The 19,918-nt window shown below is 52.3% G+C and overlaps 1 protein-coding gene across 4 annotated transcripts in view; it reads left to right on the top strand.

The window, feature by feature from the left end:
• The window catches only part of FGD5 (FYVE, RhoGEF and PH domain containing 5), a 121,662-nt gene extending 102,728 nt beyond the window's left edge, over nt 1-18,934 (top strand). For 3 of the 4 annotated variants that reach the window (XM_044934347.2, XM_044934346.2, XM_044934349.2), the window contains 9 exons: nt 2,204-2,287; nt 3,742-3,821; nt 5,031-5,130; nt 5,366-5,566; nt 7,471-7,600; nt 9,452-9,582; nt 12,279-12,407; nt 16,734-16,888; nt 17,725-18,934. In XM_044934347.2, coding sequence (XP_044790282.2) covers nt 2,204-2,287; nt 3,742-3,821; nt 5,031-5,130; nt 5,366-5,566; nt 7,471-7,600; nt 9,452-9,582; nt 12,279-12,407; nt 16,734-16,888; nt 17,725-17,761 — 1,047 coding nt within the window. In that variant the 3' untranslated portion in view covers nt 17,762-18,934. The remainder of the gene's footprint in view (nt 1-2,203; nt 2,288-3,741; nt 3,822-5,030; nt 5,131-5,365; nt 5,567-7,470; nt 7,601-9,451; nt 9,583-12,278; nt 12,408-16,733; nt 16,889-17,724) is intronic. The other variant, XM_044934348.2, reaches the window with a different exon arrangement.
• The last annotated feature ends 984 nt before the right edge of the window (nt 18,935-19,918 follow it).

Here is a 19,918-nt window from a genome sequence, read left to right as displayed (position 1 = left end):
TGAGATCCTTCCTGCCAGGGGCTCAGCCTGGCCTGGCCAGTGGTTCTCGTCAGTGTTAGAACAACAGAGCCGGACAGGGCTTGGAAGCTTGCTCTGGGCCGGGGGTCGGCCGGCCCCCTGTGTTGCTGAGGGAGGTCTCTGGGAGCGCAGCCTCACGCGTTCTTCCTCGAGTGTCGCTCGTGCCTGCTTTTGGAAGACGATGGCTGAGTCAGGCAGTTGAAGCAGAGACCATCTGGCCCACAGAGACTGAAATACTTACTTTCTTTGTTGTTCAGTTGCTCAGCTGGGTCCAACTCTTTGCGACCCCATGGACTGCAGCACACCAGGCTTCCCTGTCCTTCACTATCTCCCAGAATTTGCACAAACTCACGTCCAGTCAATGATGCCGTCCAACCATCTCACCCTCTGTCGTCCCCTTCTCCTCCTTCCTGCCTTCGATCTTTCCCAGCATCAGGGTCTTTCCCGATGAGTCATTTCTTAGCATCAGGTGGCCAAAGTATTGGAGCTTCAGCTTCAGCATCAGTCCTTCCAATGAACCTTCAGTGTTCATTTCCTTTAGGATGGACTGGTTTGACCTCCTGGGAGTCCAAGGGACTCTCAAGACAGTTGGAAAGCATCAACTCTTCAGCGCTCAGCCTTTACGGTCCAGCTCTCACATCTGTACATGAATATCTGGCCCTTTATGAAACAGTTTGCCGACCCTGGTCTGTTCCAACTCTGTTCAGACAGTGAGGCCCTGAGAGAGGAAGGGCTTGCCTGAGACTACACCGCGGCTCAGTGCCCAGGCCAGTCCCAGAAGCGCCAGGAGAGCCAGTGGCAGGAAAACTCGCCCCTCCCGCCCCCTCTGCAGACGCTGTCTGCAGGGAGAGGAGCACGGACGCTGAGTTCCCGCCCCACCTTCAGACCGGGTCTTCCTGATCCCCTTTGGCTCCCACACATGGGGCCCCCCCGGGGGCCACTCTCCCTCGATGCTTGTAGTGAAGTGGGGGTGGCGGTGTTCCCCACTTGGCAGATGGGGCGGCTGAGGCCCCGGGGAGTGAGACAGCTTGTCTGGAGCCACTCAGCTCCTGCACAGCAGGGTTGGACGGCCCATAGCGCCACCTGGAGGACGCCATCAGCTCTTCACGCTGTGCACTTAGCCAGACAGAAACACTCTTTCTCTGAAGGCAGAGTGGCTTACGTTTGTGCATGTCTGCCCTGCTTCGGGGCGGCAAGCTTCAGTTGTTCATTCAACAAACCTTAATTGAGCATCAGCTATGTTGCTGGAGGTGCATCAGTGAACGGGCTTCCCTGGAGGCTCAGACAGGATAGGATCTTCCTGCAATGCAAGAGACGCGAGTTCCATCCCTGGGTGGGGAAGATCCCCTGGAGGAGGAAATGACAACCCACTCCAGTATTGCGATTCTCCAGGCAAACACAGGAGCCTGGTGGGCTACAGTTCATGGGGTCACAGAGAGTCGGCCGTGACTAACGCTATCTATCTAACTTGCAGTGAACAGGACCCGCCAGCTCTCTGTCCCCAAGAATCTTCCCCTTCCCTCCCTCCCTCCCTTAACTCTGCTTGTTAGAGGCTGACTTGATAGAGAGTTCATCAGTGTTACGTGTATATGTTGGTGTCTGTCGACAGCTGCATATTGACGTGTGACCTGCTTGGGTTGAGATACGGAGCATATCCAGCCCCCCGGAAGTTCCCCGGGGCACCTCCCCTCACTGTCCCCCAGGCACCCGCTGCCCTGACTTCCATCAGTGCAGATGAGCTCTTCTGGAGCTTCATGTACATGTTGTGAAGCAGCGTGGACTCCACAGTCCGGCTTCTTCTCGCTGGTGTGTCTTGGAGGCTGAGCCCTGTCGTCAGGCGTGCTCCGTCTGCCCGCTGGTTGCTGTGTGGCTGCGAGCTGTGAATGTGCCGCCGTTTCCGTGTCCTGATACCCGCTGATAGATGTTTGGGTTGTTTCCCTTTGGAGTGGTGCTGGATAAACCTCGTCCCGACATCCCCGTCCCGGACTTCCTGTGGGCATGTATGCGTTTGCTCCTCTGTATCCATGTGAAATTGCGGAGGAGGGGTCTCCTGTTTCAGCCTAGAGTGCCCTTGCTCCCCTGGTCCCTGGGAATGCGAGATGCTTGTGTTCAGTGAGGCTCCAGGACACGCCCAGCACGCGCCTTCTGGGCCCAAGACACGTCTGACGGGGTCCCCTCTCCCCAGATGAGCGATGTGCTGCTGTACACGTACCCCCAGAAGGACGGGAAGTACCGGCTGAAGAGCACATTGGCGGTGGCCAGCATGAAGGTAAGAGCCTGGGGGCAGGGGCCCTGGGGTGGCGGGGGCCCTGGGGACGTGGAGACACAGCCCCGCCTGTGGAACTCACAGCCTGCGGACAAGGAGGACCCCGGCTTGTGAGTTGCCCCAGGATTCTGTCGTCGGGGGCTCAAGGAGGGTGGGATGAGGGAGGGCTGCCCGGAGTGGATAATATTTGGATAAATGCGGAAGAGAGACAAGGAAGGGGGTCCATGGGGGGAGGAGAATGCGGAGAGAGGAAGCAAGCAGGCGTGTGTTTATCCATCGTGGTAAGATATCTGTAATGTACGTTTACTGTTGGAACCATGTTTTAAGCGTACAGTTTGACGGCATCGAGTGCCTTCACGGTGTACCATTGCACCGGCCATCCCCAGCACTCTCTTCATCTTTCCAGTCTGAACCTCTGTGCCCTTAAACTCTTTAATTCTCCCCCCTCCTCCCCCAGGCATTGGCAACTACCATTCTACTCTTTGTCCCTATGAACTCAGCAACTCTAGGGACCTCGTATAAGTGGACTCCTAGGCAATGCCTGTCCTTCTGTGACTGGCTTACTTCACTTAGCGTAACAGCCTCAGGGTTCATCCACGTGGTCGCAAGCGTCAGAACCTCTTTCCTTTTTAAGGCTGAATAGTGCTCCATCGTGGGTGTAGGCTAGCCCACGCTTTGTGTACCCATCATCCATCCGTGGACACTAGAGTGGCCTCCACCTTTTGGCTGCTCTGAGTAACGCATGCGAGTGTGCAAATGCCTGTTCAAGCGGCAGCTATTTCTCAGCTGGACAGTCTTGTGGGTGAGCTTGGAGAGACAGGACGGTGTGACCGGGTCAGGTGTGACCTCACTCAGTGTGACCAGGGTCCCAGATACGGGGCTGGTTGGAGCTAATGGGGATTTTCAATGAGCCGGGAGTTTTAGGAAGGTAATTCCCGCCCATCGTGGGGACTGGGTCAGAAAGGGAAGCACCGAAGTGGGGGAATGGGGTACGTGCAGGCTGTCACTTGGGAGGGCGGAGGGCTGGAAGGGAGGAAGAGCTGAAAGGGGCCTGCAGGGGGCTGTCTCCCTCCTGAGGCCCCCAACCAGGAGAAGGGCGACCTCGCTAACCTGGGAGGTGTCTTCCCTTTTTGGACCAAAGCATCCGTCTGCTCAGGAGTCTAATGGAGGCCATGCTGGAGGGTGCCCACTGGGCAGGTGCTTGTCCGGCACAGTGGGCTCCAAGAAGGATGCCTTCCTGGGGGTCAGCGGGTGGCCACAGAATCAGAGTCAGCAACTGGGCTCCCACTGTGCACACACACACACACAGACACAAACACACATGCACACACACAGACACACACCCCATCTTCCAGGTGAGAAAGGTTTGCCCTTCGCAGTGAGGAAGCTCAGGCTCAGAGCTGGGTGGTGGCAGGACCCCTCCCGTGCCCATCCTGAGGGCCGCTCCTGGTTTCCAGGTCAGCCGCCCTGTGATGGAGAAAGTGCCCTACGCCCTGAAGATCGAGACTCCCGAGTCCTGCCTGACTCTGTCTGCCAGGTACGAGGAAAGGAAGGACCGGGGGAGTGTGGGGCAGGATTTTGCACGTGGGAAAGTTTGGAATCGCAGATGCTGAATGTGTTGTCATTTTTATTTTGGTGTCCTTTTTGGGTAAATGACTTTTGTTCCGTTATTTCTTGTCCAGTTTTGCACAGTCATGTGGCGAATCTGATAAAACCATGGCTTCTCTCCCCAGAAAACATGTGCATACACATAAAATTTAACATGGAATCTCAGGGGTTTCCAGAGCCCATTGCTTAAATATAACAATATCTCCTTGTTGTAAAACCCTATGAATCATTGGGTCTTTGCAGCAGTAAGAAAGGTTAAAGCCAGTGAAAAGTGCATGGTACACCTTAGCTCATAAAATAGTCTATGTTTAGGCTGCCAGGTCTGGAGAGTGAGAGAAACATCAGGGGTGAACCCTCATCAATTTATTTTCCCTTTTACTTTTTGTGGGGTGAGGCCTTTCTATCAGAAATGGCTGTTTTTTCCCAGGCCCTCAGGCTCTGCCCCGTTTTGTTGGTTTCTGGCAAAGAAAGAGTCCCCCGCCCTCTTTCCAGGAAAAGACCAGCTGGAGCTGGGATGGGGCTCGAGGCTCAGAAACCAGGAAGGGGGCTCCTGCCAGGAGCTGCTCTAGGCACGGTGGCGGGGTTGGAGCGACACCTAGTGGGGTCTGTGAGAATTTCCATCTGGCGGCTGCTCGGGGGCATCGCCTCTTAGGAGACCCTGCCAGGCCCGGAGGGGAAGGGGGGATGTCTGCGCTCTGAATGAGTGAATGACTGGGAGGGTGTGTGGGAAACTGAGGAGGACAGAGAGAATGAGATAGTGACTGTTGCCAGCATCTGCCCACTGCCCCCCAAGTGGTGCCTGGCTCTGTGCCCCCGGCCAGCGCACCCCTCCGAGAGGACGGGACCCCTTGCTTCTGCAGTGCTTTGCCATCGGCAGAGTCCTCCACCCCCACATGTCATCTGGTCCCTGCAGCCGCCCTGGGAGTTAGAGTGTTTGATGTTTCCACGTTTACAGGCCAGGCCCAGAGACACCTCACAATCAAGGCCGCCCGCTTGGAAGCGGACGTGCCGCCGTGCAGGTCTGGCGGGTGGCCGGGCCGGGGTTTCAGGCGTGGGGTGGGGCGTGGCGAGGGCCGCGGGGACGTGGTCTACTCCGAGAGGGTGCACAGCCCTCGCTCAATCTGGCTCGTACCTGCAGCTCCTGTGCGGAGAGGGACGAGTGGCACAGCTGCGTGAGCCGGGCCCTCCCCGAGGACTACAAGGCCCAGGCGCTGGCCGCCTTCCAGCACAGCGTGGAGGTGAGCGGGCCTCCCTGGGCCCCTGTGCACCCGCAGGGTCGAGCACCTCCTTCCATCGGGGCCCCACTGGGTCCTCCCCGCGGCCCAGCTCAGGGCGGTCCCTGTGCAGCCCAGAGCCTGGCCCCTCCCGCCCATTTCTAACCGAGGTCGGCGCCCTGGAGGGTGCGGTGGGGGGGTGGGGTGTAGAGTGGAGTCCACCCCACCCCTCCGTACACACACACACACCCCCCTACAGGAATCGGGGCGCCGGCCCAGCTGGTCTCCTGACCCCGCTGCCCGCCTGACTCCGTTGCTCCAGATACGGGAGAGGCTGGGGGTCAGCCTGGGGGAGAGGCCCCCGACCCTGGTGCCGGTCACGCATGTCATGATGTGCATGAACTGCGGCTGCGATTTCTCCCTCACCCTGAGGCGCCACCACTGCCACGCCTGCGGCAAGGTGAGGCACAGAGACGTGCGCGCGGCTGGGGACCCGGGGCGTCCAGCAGCTGCTGCGGGCCGGGCCCAGGGTGGGGCGTGAAGTTAATTCACCTTTAACTGGTGCCCTCCCACCAGGGCTCCAAACCCCAGACCCGTTCCACTCCACCACCCTGCTCCCCGAAGGAAATTGTAGCGGATGGGGCTGTTGTTCCAGGAGGAAGAATATCCCGTCTTGGTTAAGGGTGCAGGCTCATCAGAAAACGGAAAGCTTACGGCTTGGTGATAATAGTCAGCAAAACTATTGTAGAGACATCCCTGGTGGTCCTCTGGCTAAGAGTCCATGCTCCCACGCAGGGGACAGGATTCAGTCTCTGGTCAGGGAACTAGATCCCTGTGCAACCAAGATCCGGTGCAGTTAAGTAAAAGCTAAATTAATTAATTTTAAAAAGCTGTATTGTATATGTGAAAGCTGCCAAGAGAATAGATCTTTAAAGTTCTTAGCACAAGAAAAATAATTTGTAAACTATGTGTGGTGACGGCTGCTAGCTAGACATTGTGGTGATTTCACCATATAGTCTCCCTTGATATCCATGGGAGACTGGTTCTAGGATCCTAGGATCCCCGTGGATACCAAAATCCAAGGACGCTCACGTCCATTATTTAAAACAGTGTAACATTTCCATGTAACCTACACACATCCTCTAGCATACTTTAGATCATCTCTATTTCGCTTATAATACCTAACGAATAGAAGTGCTGTGTAAAAAGTGAAAGTTGCTCAGTCGAGTCTGACTCTTTTGCAATCCCATGGACTATATATAGCCTGCCAGGCACGTCTGTCCACGGGATTCTCCAGGCAAGGAATACTGGAATGGGTAGCCTTTCCTTTCTCCAGGGGATCTTCCCAACCCAGGGATTGAACCCAGGTCTCCCACATTGCAGGCGGATTCTTTTCCAGCTGAGTTACAAATGCTGTGTAAATAGTTATAAATACAGTGTAAATTCCATGCAAATAGTTGGCAGCACGTTTTGCTTTTGAAACTTTGTGGAATTTTTAAAAATCTTTTTGGTCCGTCATTGGTTGAATCTGTGGATATGGAACCCGCAGACATGGAGAGCCAACTATATTACATACATTGAATCACTGCATTGTATACCTGAAACTATTAATAATATAATGTTATATATCACTTCTATTGGGCTTCCCCGATGGCTCAGTGGATAAAGAATCCGCCTGCATGCAAGAGACAGAGGAGATGCGGCTTCAATCTGTGGGTCAGGAGGATCCCCTGGAGAAGGAAATGACAACTCACTCCAGTATTCTTGCCTGAAAAATCCCATGGACAGAGGAGCCTGATGGGCTGCAGTCCATGGGGTTGCAAAGTGTCGGACATGACTGAGAGACTTTCACTTTTCACACAGAACTTTCATTTTATTAGGTATTATAAACCATTATAGGTATTATAATATTAGGTATATAATATTATAATATTAGATATTATAATATTATATTAGGTATTATAAGGTATTTGATATTATATTAGGTATCATATGCTTCAAATATGATATTTGGTATTATAAGCTACAGTCCATGGGGTTGCAGAGACTTGGACATGACTGGGCACAAGCATAAGACAAGAAATCATTTTAAAAATAATAAAAAATATATAATTTTAAAAAAATTATATATTAAATATAATATATATTAAATTTAAAAAAAATAAAAAACATAATTTTTATATATTATTTTATAATTTTTTAAAAAGAAAAACAGGTAAGCACCTGCAGAGGAGCATAATAACTCTGCTCAGAGCATGACGCCCTCGAGTAGGTGGGGGCGGGTCGGCAGAGGGGTCGGACACGGTCCTCTGCTTGGGCCGGGAGGGTGAGACCCTGTGACCCGCGGGCCCCCGTCTCCCCCAGATCGTCTGCCGGAACTGCTCTCGGAACAAGTACCCTCTGAAGTACCTCAAGGACCGCATGGCCAAGGTGTGTGACGGCTGCTATGGGGAGCTGAAGAAGAGGGGCGGGGACGCCCCAGGCATGATGAGAGGTACCACGGACCACCCTCCGCTTCTTCCCACGGCCTTTCCCAGCCGCTTTCTTGGGGGTCTCCGGACAAAATGCTGCCCTCCAGGAGGAGGCAGGGTTTAAACCCTGCTCTGGGGCACCTTCTCCCCGACCATTGGTTCTGTAGAAAATCCAGAGGTGGCCCCAGAGGAAGGGTTCCATAGCAGCTGAGTCTGGGGCATGTGTCTGGGACACGTGTCTGGGTCCATGTGTCTGGGATACGTATCTGTGTGACATGTCTAGGTCCACGTATCTGGGACACGTGTCTGGGTCCATGTGTCTGGGACACGTATCTGGGTGACATGTCTGGGACACGTGTCTGGGTGACGTGTCTGGGACATATGTCTGGGTGACATGTCTGGGTCCATGTGTCTGGGACATGTGTCTGGGTCCATGTGTCTGGGTGACGTGTCTGGTTCCATGTGTCTGGGACACGTGTCTGGGTCCATGTGTCTGGGTCACATATCTGGGACGTGTTTGGGTCCATGTGTCTGGGTCACATGTCTGGGACATGTGTCTGGGTCCATGTATTTGGGATACATGTCTGGGTGACATATCTGGGTCCATGTGTCTGGGACACGTGTCTGGGTGACGTGTCTGGGTCCATGTGTCTGAGTGACGTGTCTGGGTCCGTGTTTCTGGGACATGTGTCTGGGTGACGTGTCTGGGTCATGTGTCTGGGACACATGTCTGGGTGACGTGTCTGGGTGACATCTGGGTCACATGTCTGGGACACGTGTCTGGGTCCATGTGTCTGGGACACGTGTCTGGGTCATGTGTCTGGGACACGTGTCTGGGTCACATGTCTGGGTCCATGTGTCTGGGATACGTGTCTGCGTGACACGTCTAGGTCCACGTGTCTGGGACACGTGTCTGGGTCCATGTGTCTGGGTCACGTGTCTGGGTGATGTGTCTGGGACACGTGTCTGGGTGACGTGTCTGGGTCCATGTGTCTGGTTCACATGTCTGGGACATGTGTCTGGGTGACGTGTCTGGGTCCATGTGTCTGAGTGACGTGTCTGGGTCCATGTGTCTGGGATATGTGTCTGGGTCTATGTGTCTGGGTCATGTGTCTGGGACACGTGTCTGGGTGACGTGTCTGGGTGACGTCTGGGTCACGTGTCTGGGACACATGTCTGGGTCCATGTGTCTGGGTCACGTGTCTGGGACACGTGTCTGGGTGACATGTCTGGGTCCATGTGTCTGGGTGACGCGTCTGGGTCCATGTGTCTGGGACACGTGTCTGGGTGACATGCCTGGGACACGTGTCTGGGACATGGCATGCTGGGTCTGTGCGTTTCCGTGATGAGGCCAGTAGGCAGGCACTCACATCACTCTGCACAGCGGCCCTATTTTCAGGCCTGGGTCCCCTGGGGCCCTCTTGGAATGAGGATGTCGAGATGGAGACCAGAGGCATTGTGGTCAGGGAAGGGGCTGGAGGTCCTCGGATAGCAGAGCTTGAGGTGGCTGAGAGGGCCTGTGAGCGCCTGTGTTCAGGGTTGGCTAGAGAGGGAGCAGGGTGGATCTTGGGCCTGAAACCAGAGACTCCCCTCGGTCACCTCCACCCCAGGGCTGCCTGGGGCCGTGGAGAGGACCGCTGGCCTCTGCAGACACGGGGAAGAGGGCATAGCCAGCATCGGGAAAGCCTGCCCCCACTCCAGCTCTGTTACCGGGGGGGGCCCTTCTCTTGGGTCACATGGAACCCCCACCCCATCCCACCCCTCGTGGCTGGGTGCCACCTTGGGAGGGCGGGAGCTCAGGTCTTGGAGGCGTCTGTGTCCCCCGCCGTGGGCGCAGACGCTTACCTTCCTCCCCGCGGCTTGTCTCGCTGCAGAGCGGCCCCTGAGCATGAGCTTCCCCCTCTCCTCCGCCCGCTTCTCGAGCAGCGCCTTCTCGTCCGTCTTCCACAGCATCAACCCCTCGGCCTTCAGGAAGCAGAGGAAAGTCTCGTCAGCCCTGACCGAGGTGAGGCGGGTATAGGGCTGCCGTCCTGGGGGCCAGGGGGATTTAGAAGGTTTTGGGTCCTCAGACCCCCTGCCCCAGCCGGACCAGGCTCTTGAGGACACATTAGAGAGCATCCCTCACGGGAGGCGTTCTGGCTCGTGCTCACAAAGGCCGCCCTGAAGCATAGGCCATCTCCTGGGTGTGACCGAGAAGACCCCTGCTGGTAGCAGAAAACAGGAGCCCGAGTGGCTGTCAGAGATGCGGGGAGACACATCGGCCCCCCAGCCTTGACCCATCCCCAGATGCACACAGCGCTGCAGCACTTGGGTCTAAAGCCGTTCGGCCTGGCTCAGCCCTCCCGAGTCTGGTCCCCTCAAACCTCATCCCTGTCTCATCCTGGAGATATCCCACACAGGCTCAGGTGGTGAGCCTCCTAAAGGCTGTAGGACTCTTTCCAGGAAACCTCAGAATTAGCACAACTCAATTCCTTTCTGCAGACAGAACCAGATTATTGACTGTATTCTAATCATAACCACAAACAAATGTGTGCCCGTGAATATACAAGCTGTCAAAAGAAGACTGAGCAGCTGTTACCAAGTATTTCTAAATATTCATTATTGAATAGCAGGTGGCAAGGGTTCAAAAAGTGTTAGGGATGAAAATTTTAAGTGAGTATGGTTCTATCCATTAGCTTGATTCCTTTTGCATCTTAAAAATCGTGGAAGTTAACACCTATGTGATAACAATTTTTTTTTTTCAAAAGGACAGAAGAATGTGTGATGAGAATTGAGTTTCTCTCTCTCCCTCCCCAGACTCCTTCAGTCCCACCCCTCAAAGTTAACTGCCATCAGATTTCTTACGGATGCTTCCAGAAATGTTTATGCATATACATAATTAAGATAGACGATCATAGATCCTTTTTTTAACTCAAAAGATGATACTCTGAATCTTCCATACATTTCTTTCACTTAATCTACCTTTGATATCATAATTTCACATTAGCTTGTCCACATAAATCTCACACTTCTTACACTGCATGGCTGTCTTGTCATTTATTAACTAGTCTCCTCCCACAAATTGAGAAAAGACCACCCTCTCACTCCCACAGTCCTGTCAACAGGAGCTGAACTCACAGAACCTGAGTGTGCCATGGGTATAGAGTTTGAGAACCACTGTTCTCACCTTTCAGGCATCAGGCCACCATGATCCAGGTGCCGTGTGGACCTGCCCCAAGCCATGTTGGCAGGTTTTGCCCAAAGCAACAGCCTTTTTATTACTCAACATGGACTACACTGTGGGCTCCGCAGCATCCCCAGGAGCAATGTGCCCCCGCCTCCCGCTGCCCTGTCCCCCGCCCCCAGGAGCCCCACCCTGGCAGTGAGACCTGCTTCCCAGGGGACGGTCTGCTGGAGCGCTGTCCCGGGAGCATCAGATGGGGGCAGATAACAGACTCTGGGAGCTGCTCCGGCAGGTCAGCTCTGGGGAGAGGAGGCTTGTCCGAGTTAGAGGGGTCCTGGGGACCCAAGAGGGGCAGGTTCCTTGCCCGGTACTTCTCAAAACACCTGGCTGGTTGTAGCTTCCTCTCCCTACACTGGAGTTCCCTGACCTTGAGAACATTTGCCGAGAGCTCTGAGTTCTTGCCCTTTCTTCAACTAAGTCGGAACTTCATCTTTGGTAGATTCCACCCCCCTCCCCCCCCCCAGTTCCTCTGGGCCTCAGTTTCCCCACCTATGAACTGAGAAAGTCAAATGACATTATTTTGTAACCTGGCCTTCTTGCTCTTGTATTAAGGTGAATGTTTATGGAGCACTTAACTGTGGGTCAGACACTGTACCTGACCGGTACCTGTCTGACGTCCTTTGATTCCAGTTTAACTAGTCAGGACACTGAGACATACAGGAAGTAAGTGGTCTCACCTCACCCCTCTAGTGGTTGCTAGAGTCTGTGTTGGAACCTGAGATGAGTCTTACTCCAGGCCTGTGATCTTAGCCCCTGTGAGAGGTGTGTTCAAAAGACCACACCATTGATACCACTGAAAGAAAGTCAAGTCGGTCAGTCGTGTCCCACTCTTTGTGACCCCGTGGACTGTAGCCTGCCAGGCTCCTCCGTCCGTGGGATTCTCCAGACAAGAGTACTGGAGTGGGTGGCCATTTCCTTTTCTAGGGGATCTTCCCAACCCAGACATCGAACTCGGGCCTCCCCTATTGCAGGCAGACGCTTTACCCTCTGAGCCACCAGGGAAGCCCCGATGCTACTAAGAGGTGTTAAACTCATTAGGCAGGAGATCATACAACCTTTTAGGGAAACAATTTAAGAAAGAAAGGATCCCCTCTTAAATGTGAGAAAAAAGTAAGCTGAAAAGCATAAGAACCAGTTTTATGAGGAGGAAACTTTGACCCAGATCGAGACCTGCAGTTCTGTGATTTGGGGTCCTGGGCTGAGAGGAGAGAACCAGGAATCCGCCTCACCGCCAGAGGGCAGCCTCCTGCAGGCCCTTTTCGACTCTCGGGTCTCGGGTCCCTTCGTCAACCCTGTCTCTCAAACCCGGCCCTGTCGGGCGGCCTTTGAGGGGCCGGATGCACCGCGAGACCACCCGAGCGCCCCGACTCCAGAGCGGCACGAATGCCCCGCAGGCCGGTTTCAGTGTCATTTAGGTCCCGTCGGAACCGTGTCCCCCCGCAGGAGCCTTGACCGCCCCGCTTGCTTCCCTCCGCCAGGTGGCCGCCTCCGGAGAGGGCTCCGCCATCAGCGGCTACCTCAGCCGGTGTAAGAAGGGCAAGAGGCACTGGAAGAAGCTCTGGTTCGTCATCAACGGCAAAGTGCTCTACACGTACGCGGCCCGTGAGGTAGCGTGGTCCTGCCTTCTGTCCTCTGCTGTCGCGGGCCGGGGGGGTTAAGCGTCGCCTCACACCGGCTGCGTGGGGCCGGGCGCGCCACGGGGCCTGCGTCTGGCCCCCGCTCGGCTGCCACGGCGGGCAGGTCTTCTCTGAGGGCGCCACGCGGGTGCACGGCACGCGTCTGTCTCTCCGAGGAGCCGGCCGTCCCCTTGTGGGCCCAGGCGGTGCAGCGGGCAGGGCCGGTGCCGCGAGGCCTTGGCACGTCCCCGGGGCGGGCGGGGGCAGCAATCCAGGGCGCTGCCTGAGAGCGCCTTTCTGCCCTCCGCTTCCGTTGTTCGGGCCGGAACCCAAGAGCCTGAGGGAAATACCATCCTCTGTGTCTGTGCACCGGTCAGGGAACCGTATTGCCTCGTGCATGGCAGCTTTTTACTAAAGAAGCCCGACCTTCATGTGTATCGCAGCATCTTAGACTTTGATCTGCTACAATGCAGCAGGGAGAGGGCCCTGGTCCAGCCTGCTTCTGCAGCAGAGAGGCGTGAGCGCGGCTGCGCGGCAGGGGGCGCGCTGGTCCTGGCTCGGGCTGAACCTGTGGGATACAGGGAAAGATGCACCAGGTCCAGACCCCGCTGTCTATCTGATGGTTTCTGCAGGCGAAATCCGCTTTGGAAAACGGGCCTTCAGTGCATTCTCCCCTCCTGCAGAGGGTGAGCACATTCTCCCCACGAGGATGAGCACATCACCACAGGGCGGGCCCTTCTCCCCTGACCACGGGTGCTGGCGATCGGGCACAAGGCACGTCCCCCGTGGGGGCGTGAAGCTCCCCTCACGAGGGACTGCAGCTGTGGCGGCTGCAGTCAGCCCCGGCGTCCAGGATCCCAGACACACAGAGGGCACCCCCTGTGCGCCTGAGTGACGGGTGCTGTGTGACTACGCCCTCCCCGAGGGGGCGTGGCCTCTGAGACCTGGCTTCTGGGAGACCCGAGTGGACACTTTGTGAGACTTCTTCACAGCAGCGCTTTTGAGGGGGTGCACAGGGGTGTGTTGTGGGTCCCCGAGGTGTGGAGAGCACCCAGCTGTCCTGAGAGCAGGCCCTTCCTCCACAGAGCATCTCGTGGAAAACACGCTTGGGGAATAAAAGCTATTGACAGTTAAGCGACCATCAGAGCGTGGATCCTGTCTGAGAGCGGAAAAGCCAGACGCTCTGTGTCCCGAGCGACGGTTGTCGTGGAAGTGACAGTGTGGGTTGGTTTTCAAAGATGGATTTCAGGATGCTTCCACTTCTTCAGAGAGAGGAACTTGTATAGTTGCTCAATAAGCCTAAACCAGTGACAGGCCAAGCTTTCAAATTCCATCAAAAGACAGAGATTTGGTAACGTGGGTGGACAGATTTCACTGTCTCTACTGCCATGCAGCCCCATCACGTACCCTGAGGTAACCCAAAGCTGATGTAACTTGCTACTCAGCATCAGCCCTGGGAGAGATTGCTTGTCAGAAATATATAGGAATCTTTTACATTTTTCCCAATATTTTGTTATGTAGTTAATATATTAATTATTACAAAAAATTTCAAACATAAAGAAACATTGGAGGAATTTCGATTATACAGTTAACATTTTCTTCTCCATCTTGCTTTTTGATGCTTTTCAAGTATAATTCCCCTTGAAAAGTGAATGTGAAAGCCACTCAGTGAAAGTCAAAGTTGCTCAGTCCTGTCCCACTGTTCACGACCCAGGCCAGAAAACTGGAGTGGGTAGCTGTTCCCTTCTCCAGGGGATCTTCCCAACCCAGAGATCGAACCCAGGTCTCCCACATTGCAGGTAGATTCTTTACCAGCTGAGCCACCAGGGAAGCCCAAGAATACTGGAGTGGGTAGCCTATCCCTTCTCCAGGGGATCTTCCCAACCCAGGAATCAAACCGAGATCTCCTGCGTTGCAGGCGGACTCTTTACCAACTGAGCTAATTCTCCCTAAGAGTTCAATATTTGTGTATCTTTTGTTTTTCTTTTGAAGTACAAGTTCTATATGATGAAGTATACCAATCTTGATACTATTTGTTAAGTTTTGACTAATGCATGCCCCTGTAAATCCTCACCTCACCCCCATCCCCAGAGGCAACACACTGGGTTTTATTTTTTTCCTACCATATGTTAGTTATATCTTTTAGATCTTCAGATAAATGGAATCGTGCATGACTTTTTCCACTCAACACAGTGTTTTGAAGAATCATCCATATTGTTGCGTACAGTTGGTCACGCCCTTTTCTGGCTGAGCAGTATTCCATTTTGTGAATATACCTCTTTGTTTATCCTTTCACCAGTTGAAGGACATTTGAGTTGTTTCCAGTTTGAGGTGATTATGAATAAAGCCAGTTTAAACTTTTGCATACAGGTTTTTGTGTGAAAATAGGTTTTTATTTTGCCTTGGGCGAATACCTAGGAATGGAATTTCTGGATCACAGAACGATATACATATATGGTCTTTCAGAATTTACCAGGTAGTTTTCCAAAACGATGTGGCATTTTACAGTCTCTGCAACGATGTAGGTGAATTTGAGAGTTCTGTTTGCTCCACCTTTGTTAGCACTTGGTATTGCCAGGCTTTAATTTTAGCCATTCTGGTGAAAGGGTAGTAGTATCTTAATATGGTTTTAATACTTTATAGTAAGCCTTGTGTAAATCCTCCAGCTTTGTTCTTTTTAAAGGTTGTTTTGGGTCTTTTGTGTTTCCATATAAATGTGTCAATTTCAATAAAAATGACTGTTAAGATTATGACAGGGATTATTGAATCTATATATCAATCTGGGGAGAATTGACATCATAGCCATATTGAATCTTCCAATCCATGAATAATTCATTTATTTAGTTCTTTAAATTCTGCATTTAATATTTTGTACTTGTTAGTATCGAGATTCTTATACTTCTCTCATTTCTGTTACCTTTATTCTAAGTACTTTATTTTTGGATGCAGTTTTGAATGGAGTTTATTTTCTAGTGTTCACTGATAGTACAAAAATATTTTTAAAAGACAGCAATTAATTATCCTGTGACATCGCTAAATTCATTATTAGTTCTAGTAGTTGTTTGTAATCAAACGTGTCCTTTTTACGCACAGGTAGTTTTGCTTCTTCTTTTCTGATCTTGATGTCTTTTATTTCTTTTTCTTGTCTTAATGCAATGGCTAGGATCTCCAGCGCAGTGTTGAAATTAATTGGTAACAGGCAGTGCCCTCTTGCTTCGTCTCAGTCTTAGGGGAAACGCATTAAGTATTTCGCTCTTGAGTATGATGTTATTGGTGGGTATTTTATAGACACCCTTCACAGGTTGAGGAAGTGCCCTTCTGTTTGTTTACTGGCTGCACTGCGTCGTTGCTGGCGCACGAGGGCTTTCTCTGTTTGCAGGGAGCAGGGGAGCTGGGTGCCGTGGCTTCTCTGGTTGCAGAGCCCAGGCTCTAGGCGTGCAGGTTCAGTGGTTGTAGCACACGGGCATAGCCGCTCTGTGGCATGTGGAATCTTCCTGAAGCAGGGATCAAAGCCATGTCCCCTGCATTGGCAGATGGGTTCTTATCCACTGTACCACCGGGAAGACCTAAGAAGTTCCTGTCTATTCCCTAGTTTGCTAAGGGTTTTTATCATGAGTGGATGTTGAATTTTGTCAAATGTTTTTTCTGATCCAGCAGTCTTAGAAAGTTGATTGCCTTTTACACACAAACTTAACTCCCCCTTCTCTCCTACAGTCATTCTAATGTGCTTAACCACTTATCTCTGTTCACGTATAATCTTATTAAGTTGTATGAACGTGTATTTGTGCATAAATATGGGTGTGTTTATTATAAAACGCTCTTTATCTACATATAAGAAGCTCGCTCTTTTTCTGCCGAGCTCCATGATTTTAAGCACGGATGCCCTGAGTGCTCCATATTGAAGCACTGTGAAAGAGACCATGGGGGGCTGAGCACAGAATACATTAACAGGGGTAATGACAGTGGAAAATCTGAGTCACTGACACACCAAATCAGTGGAAGGAATGTGCAGTGTTACACGTTTGTTAGTTCCAATGCTGGCCCTGCCCCTTCCACGCTGTGTGACCTTGGGGCATTATTTACCTTCCCTGAGCCTCAGTTTCTTCTTAGCATGGTGGTGACACCTTCCATGACCGTCATGAAGATTAAACAAGATAATGTGGAAGTTCCAGGACTCTGTAAACGCTGTCGCAGAATGTTAAGTCTCCCTCCTCGTGACTGGTGCTGGCAGGAAGTAGGGGTGAAGAGCATGGATGCTCAGCTGCTGATGGGTGTCTTGCCATGTTTAACGTCCTTTTCCCCTCTGCCTCTCTGCAGGACACAGTGGCCTTGGAGAGTATGCCCCTGCTTGGCTTCACCATCGCGTCAGGCAAGGAGGAGGGCAGCAGCGAAGCCAGCCCTACGTTTCATCTTTACCACAAGAAAACCCTATTTTATAGCTTCAAAGCCGAGGATAGCAATTTGGCTCAGAGGTACCCAAATAACTAGTCCTGCGTTCCCCCCTCTCCTCTCTCAGAAGGGAACCAGCTGTCACCCTGGGCTTTGGCTTCTGTTCTCCAGCCCTCCTGTCCTGTCAGGGTCCCTTGGGCCACAGCAGAAGAGCAGGTTGAAGTTCCCAGGCAAACCTCAGACAGACTGTGGGTGGGGTTCCGGACCACGCAATGAAGCGCATGTGGCAGTCAAGGGAGTCCCAAGCTTTTTGGTTTCCCAGTGCATACACGAGTTGTGTTTATCCTGTAGCCTGTTAACTGTGCAGTCGTGTTATGTCTACAAACGTGTGCATTCCTTAACTGGAAAATGCTCTATTGCTAAAAGTACTAACCATCATCTGGGCCTTTTAAGAGGTCATAATCTTTTTGTGGTAGTAACATCAAAGACCACTGGTCACAGATCACCACAACAAGTCGACTAACAATGGAGAAGTCTGAAATACGGTGAGAATTGCCAAAATGTGCTGCAGAGACACACAGTGAGCGAATACTGTTGGGAAGATGGTGCTGCTTGCTAGACTTGCTGGACACAGGATTTCCACAAACCTTCAAATTTAGAGAAAACGCAGTGTCTCTGAGCGCAGGAAAGCACAGCATGATAAAGTGGGGCCCGCCTGTATTATGACTCACCCACACAGGCGTGCATTGATTCAGCAACTGTGCACTGCACTCCGGGCCTTTTGCTAAATGCTAGGCAAGCAAACAGAATGGGACCTGGTCGCTCACCTTGGATTAGTGATACCGTTGTCTCATCACTCTTGGGTTCCGTGACCAGAGTTCCAGGCAGAACCGAGTGTCTCCTCTCTTCTGTGTTGCAGGTGGATCGAGGCCATGGAAGATGCAAGTGTGTTATAGCAGTTACCTAGCATGTGGACTCAGAGCACACTCTTAGGTTGATATGTGGACCCTTCCAGAAGCCAATCCGTGTCTCCGCCCGTCCAGACACATCTGGATTCAGCACGGGGCCTGGCCTTCTCGGCTGTCACCCGCTCTCTCACACCTTCACAAGTGGACCCCTTAAGGGATATTTATGGACCTTTTCTGTCTCCGTGTTTTCCACCCTCCCCACTCCAGCGTAAACTATTTCCCTTTCCAGTAGTGCGTTAAAATTTAGTAACATGAAGACATGGAAACCAGTAGAGAAGTATGTTGTAGAACTGCAGGCTTCTTAGTAGAAACAAGCTTTTACAGTTTTTTTTCACTTCTGGTAAACATGATCGCCTTTCATGTCATTGATGTTGGTGCCTCAGGTGAAATGAAAAAAGAACCAGTAAATAACAGCTACTCTCAACAAAAAGCACTTTATTGTTTTACTGAGCAGCAACCTCCGGTTTGATCCCCCCCCCCCCCCCCGAGGGACTTCTGAAGCCAGTGGTAGACGGAGCCCTGTGGACTGTTTGCCACCAGCACCGGCTGTGGCGCGCCAGCAGGTAACACCGGGAGGGCCCCCGGCCACGGAGGGTGCGGGCCAGGCAGCCCCGGAGCAGCAGCGGAGGCCTGTCTCCTCCAAACGAGCGCTCACCCTGCAGACCGCCGCGGCTTCCCAAAGGAGGCAACTGCCTCCTCCCTGTGGCGGTCCCGACACCTCACCAGTGCTGGAAACGCGGCTGCTGGCAGACCCGGCCCCCACCCTGGAGGCCACTGCAGACCCTCCCGAGAGACGGGGTCTGCTTTAATTTATTGCGTGCCTTCCTGAGTTTACCCCGCACAGGCCGACAGCGATGTGCTTGTGAGAACTATCCTTGTTTTCCACATCGTGATCCTTCTGCTGTATTCCTGAAGCCTTGAAAGACAGGAAAGGAGAGAAGACAAGATGCGATGGGAAGCTGAATTCATGGTGTTGGCCAGTGGCTCTGCACACAGTTGAGGGAGCCTAGAATTGTGGCTTGAAGATGCTCTGTGGGCGCCTGGGGCTTGGTCCCTTCCCGCTGATGACTGCTGCTCACGATGCTGGACGTGTTTTTACATAAGGCAGAGTGGCGGGGGGCTTCCTTGTTACTCTCATCGAAATAAAAAGCAATCATACCATTTTCTGATGTCTTGTCCCCACCTTCCTGTTGCCCTGTTCCCTAAAAAAAAAAAAAAAAAGACAGTTGCTAACCAACGTTTTATAAAAAAGCACATCTCCAGGAATTAGCTTACATTAAATATTTTCAGGGGAATTTTTTTTTTCTAGTTTGCAGTTCTTCTTTAAAAATGTTTGGTTAAACATCTTGAGGACCCAGACTAAGTGATGAGAGAGGTCTTCTTGTTAATTTTTGAGGACTTAACGCCCATGGAATCATTTTCACCATCAGGCATATTGAGACGGGCCTTCTAAACTCTTTGATCCTTTAAAAAGCACAGCAAGGGACTTCCCTGGTGGTCCAGTGGCTAAGGCTCCATGCTTTCAATCCAGGGACCTGGGTTCGATCCCAGGTCAGGGAACCAGATCCCATATGTTGCAACTAAGAGTTTGAATGCCACATCTGCAGGCTGCAAGGAAGCTCTAAGGTCCTGCCTTTACAGCTAAGACCTAGTACAGCCAAATAAATAAATATTTTAAAATTTTAATTAATTTTAATTTAGATTTAATTTAATTAATATGTATATTTTTTTTAAGTGCAGCAGGACTTCAGAGAGGAAGTGGGCACTTCCCCAGCCTGTCTGTGCTGTGGCCCCTTATCAGTTTCTGAGCTCCAGGGAGAATTATGTGTCCAGAATCCCCTTGAAGGTTTCTTCCCCCGAGTAACATCCTATTTCTGATACTCTAGAGGAGTGTGACAGGGCTTTTTATTCTCGGTGAATAGTTGCCCCTGATAGAAGCCCGGGTTGTAGATAGAACACACTGGATGGGTCTTGTAGAAGGAGGGAGCCACAGAGGTCTTCCACAGCTCCTCTGTGACGGGGCCATGACCCACCTGGTTACCTGGGTGCCTTGTTTTCTCCTGTGCTCCCCCTAGTTCTCGGTGGACTCATTTCATCCGATTTCTACTGGCCAACTTTTTCGTTGTCCCTCGCCCACCCCTTTCT

The sequence above is a fragment of the Bubalus bubalis genome, chromosome 21, assembly GCF_019923935.1.
Source record: "Bubalus bubalis isolate 160015118507 breed Murrah chromosome 21, NDDB_SH_1, whole genome shotgun sequence".
Taxonomy (NCBI): Eukaryota; Metazoa; Chordata; class Mammalia; order Artiodactyla; family Bovidae; genus Bubalus; species Bubalus bubalis.
This window is presented reverse-complemented; position numbering and strand designations above follow the sequence as displayed.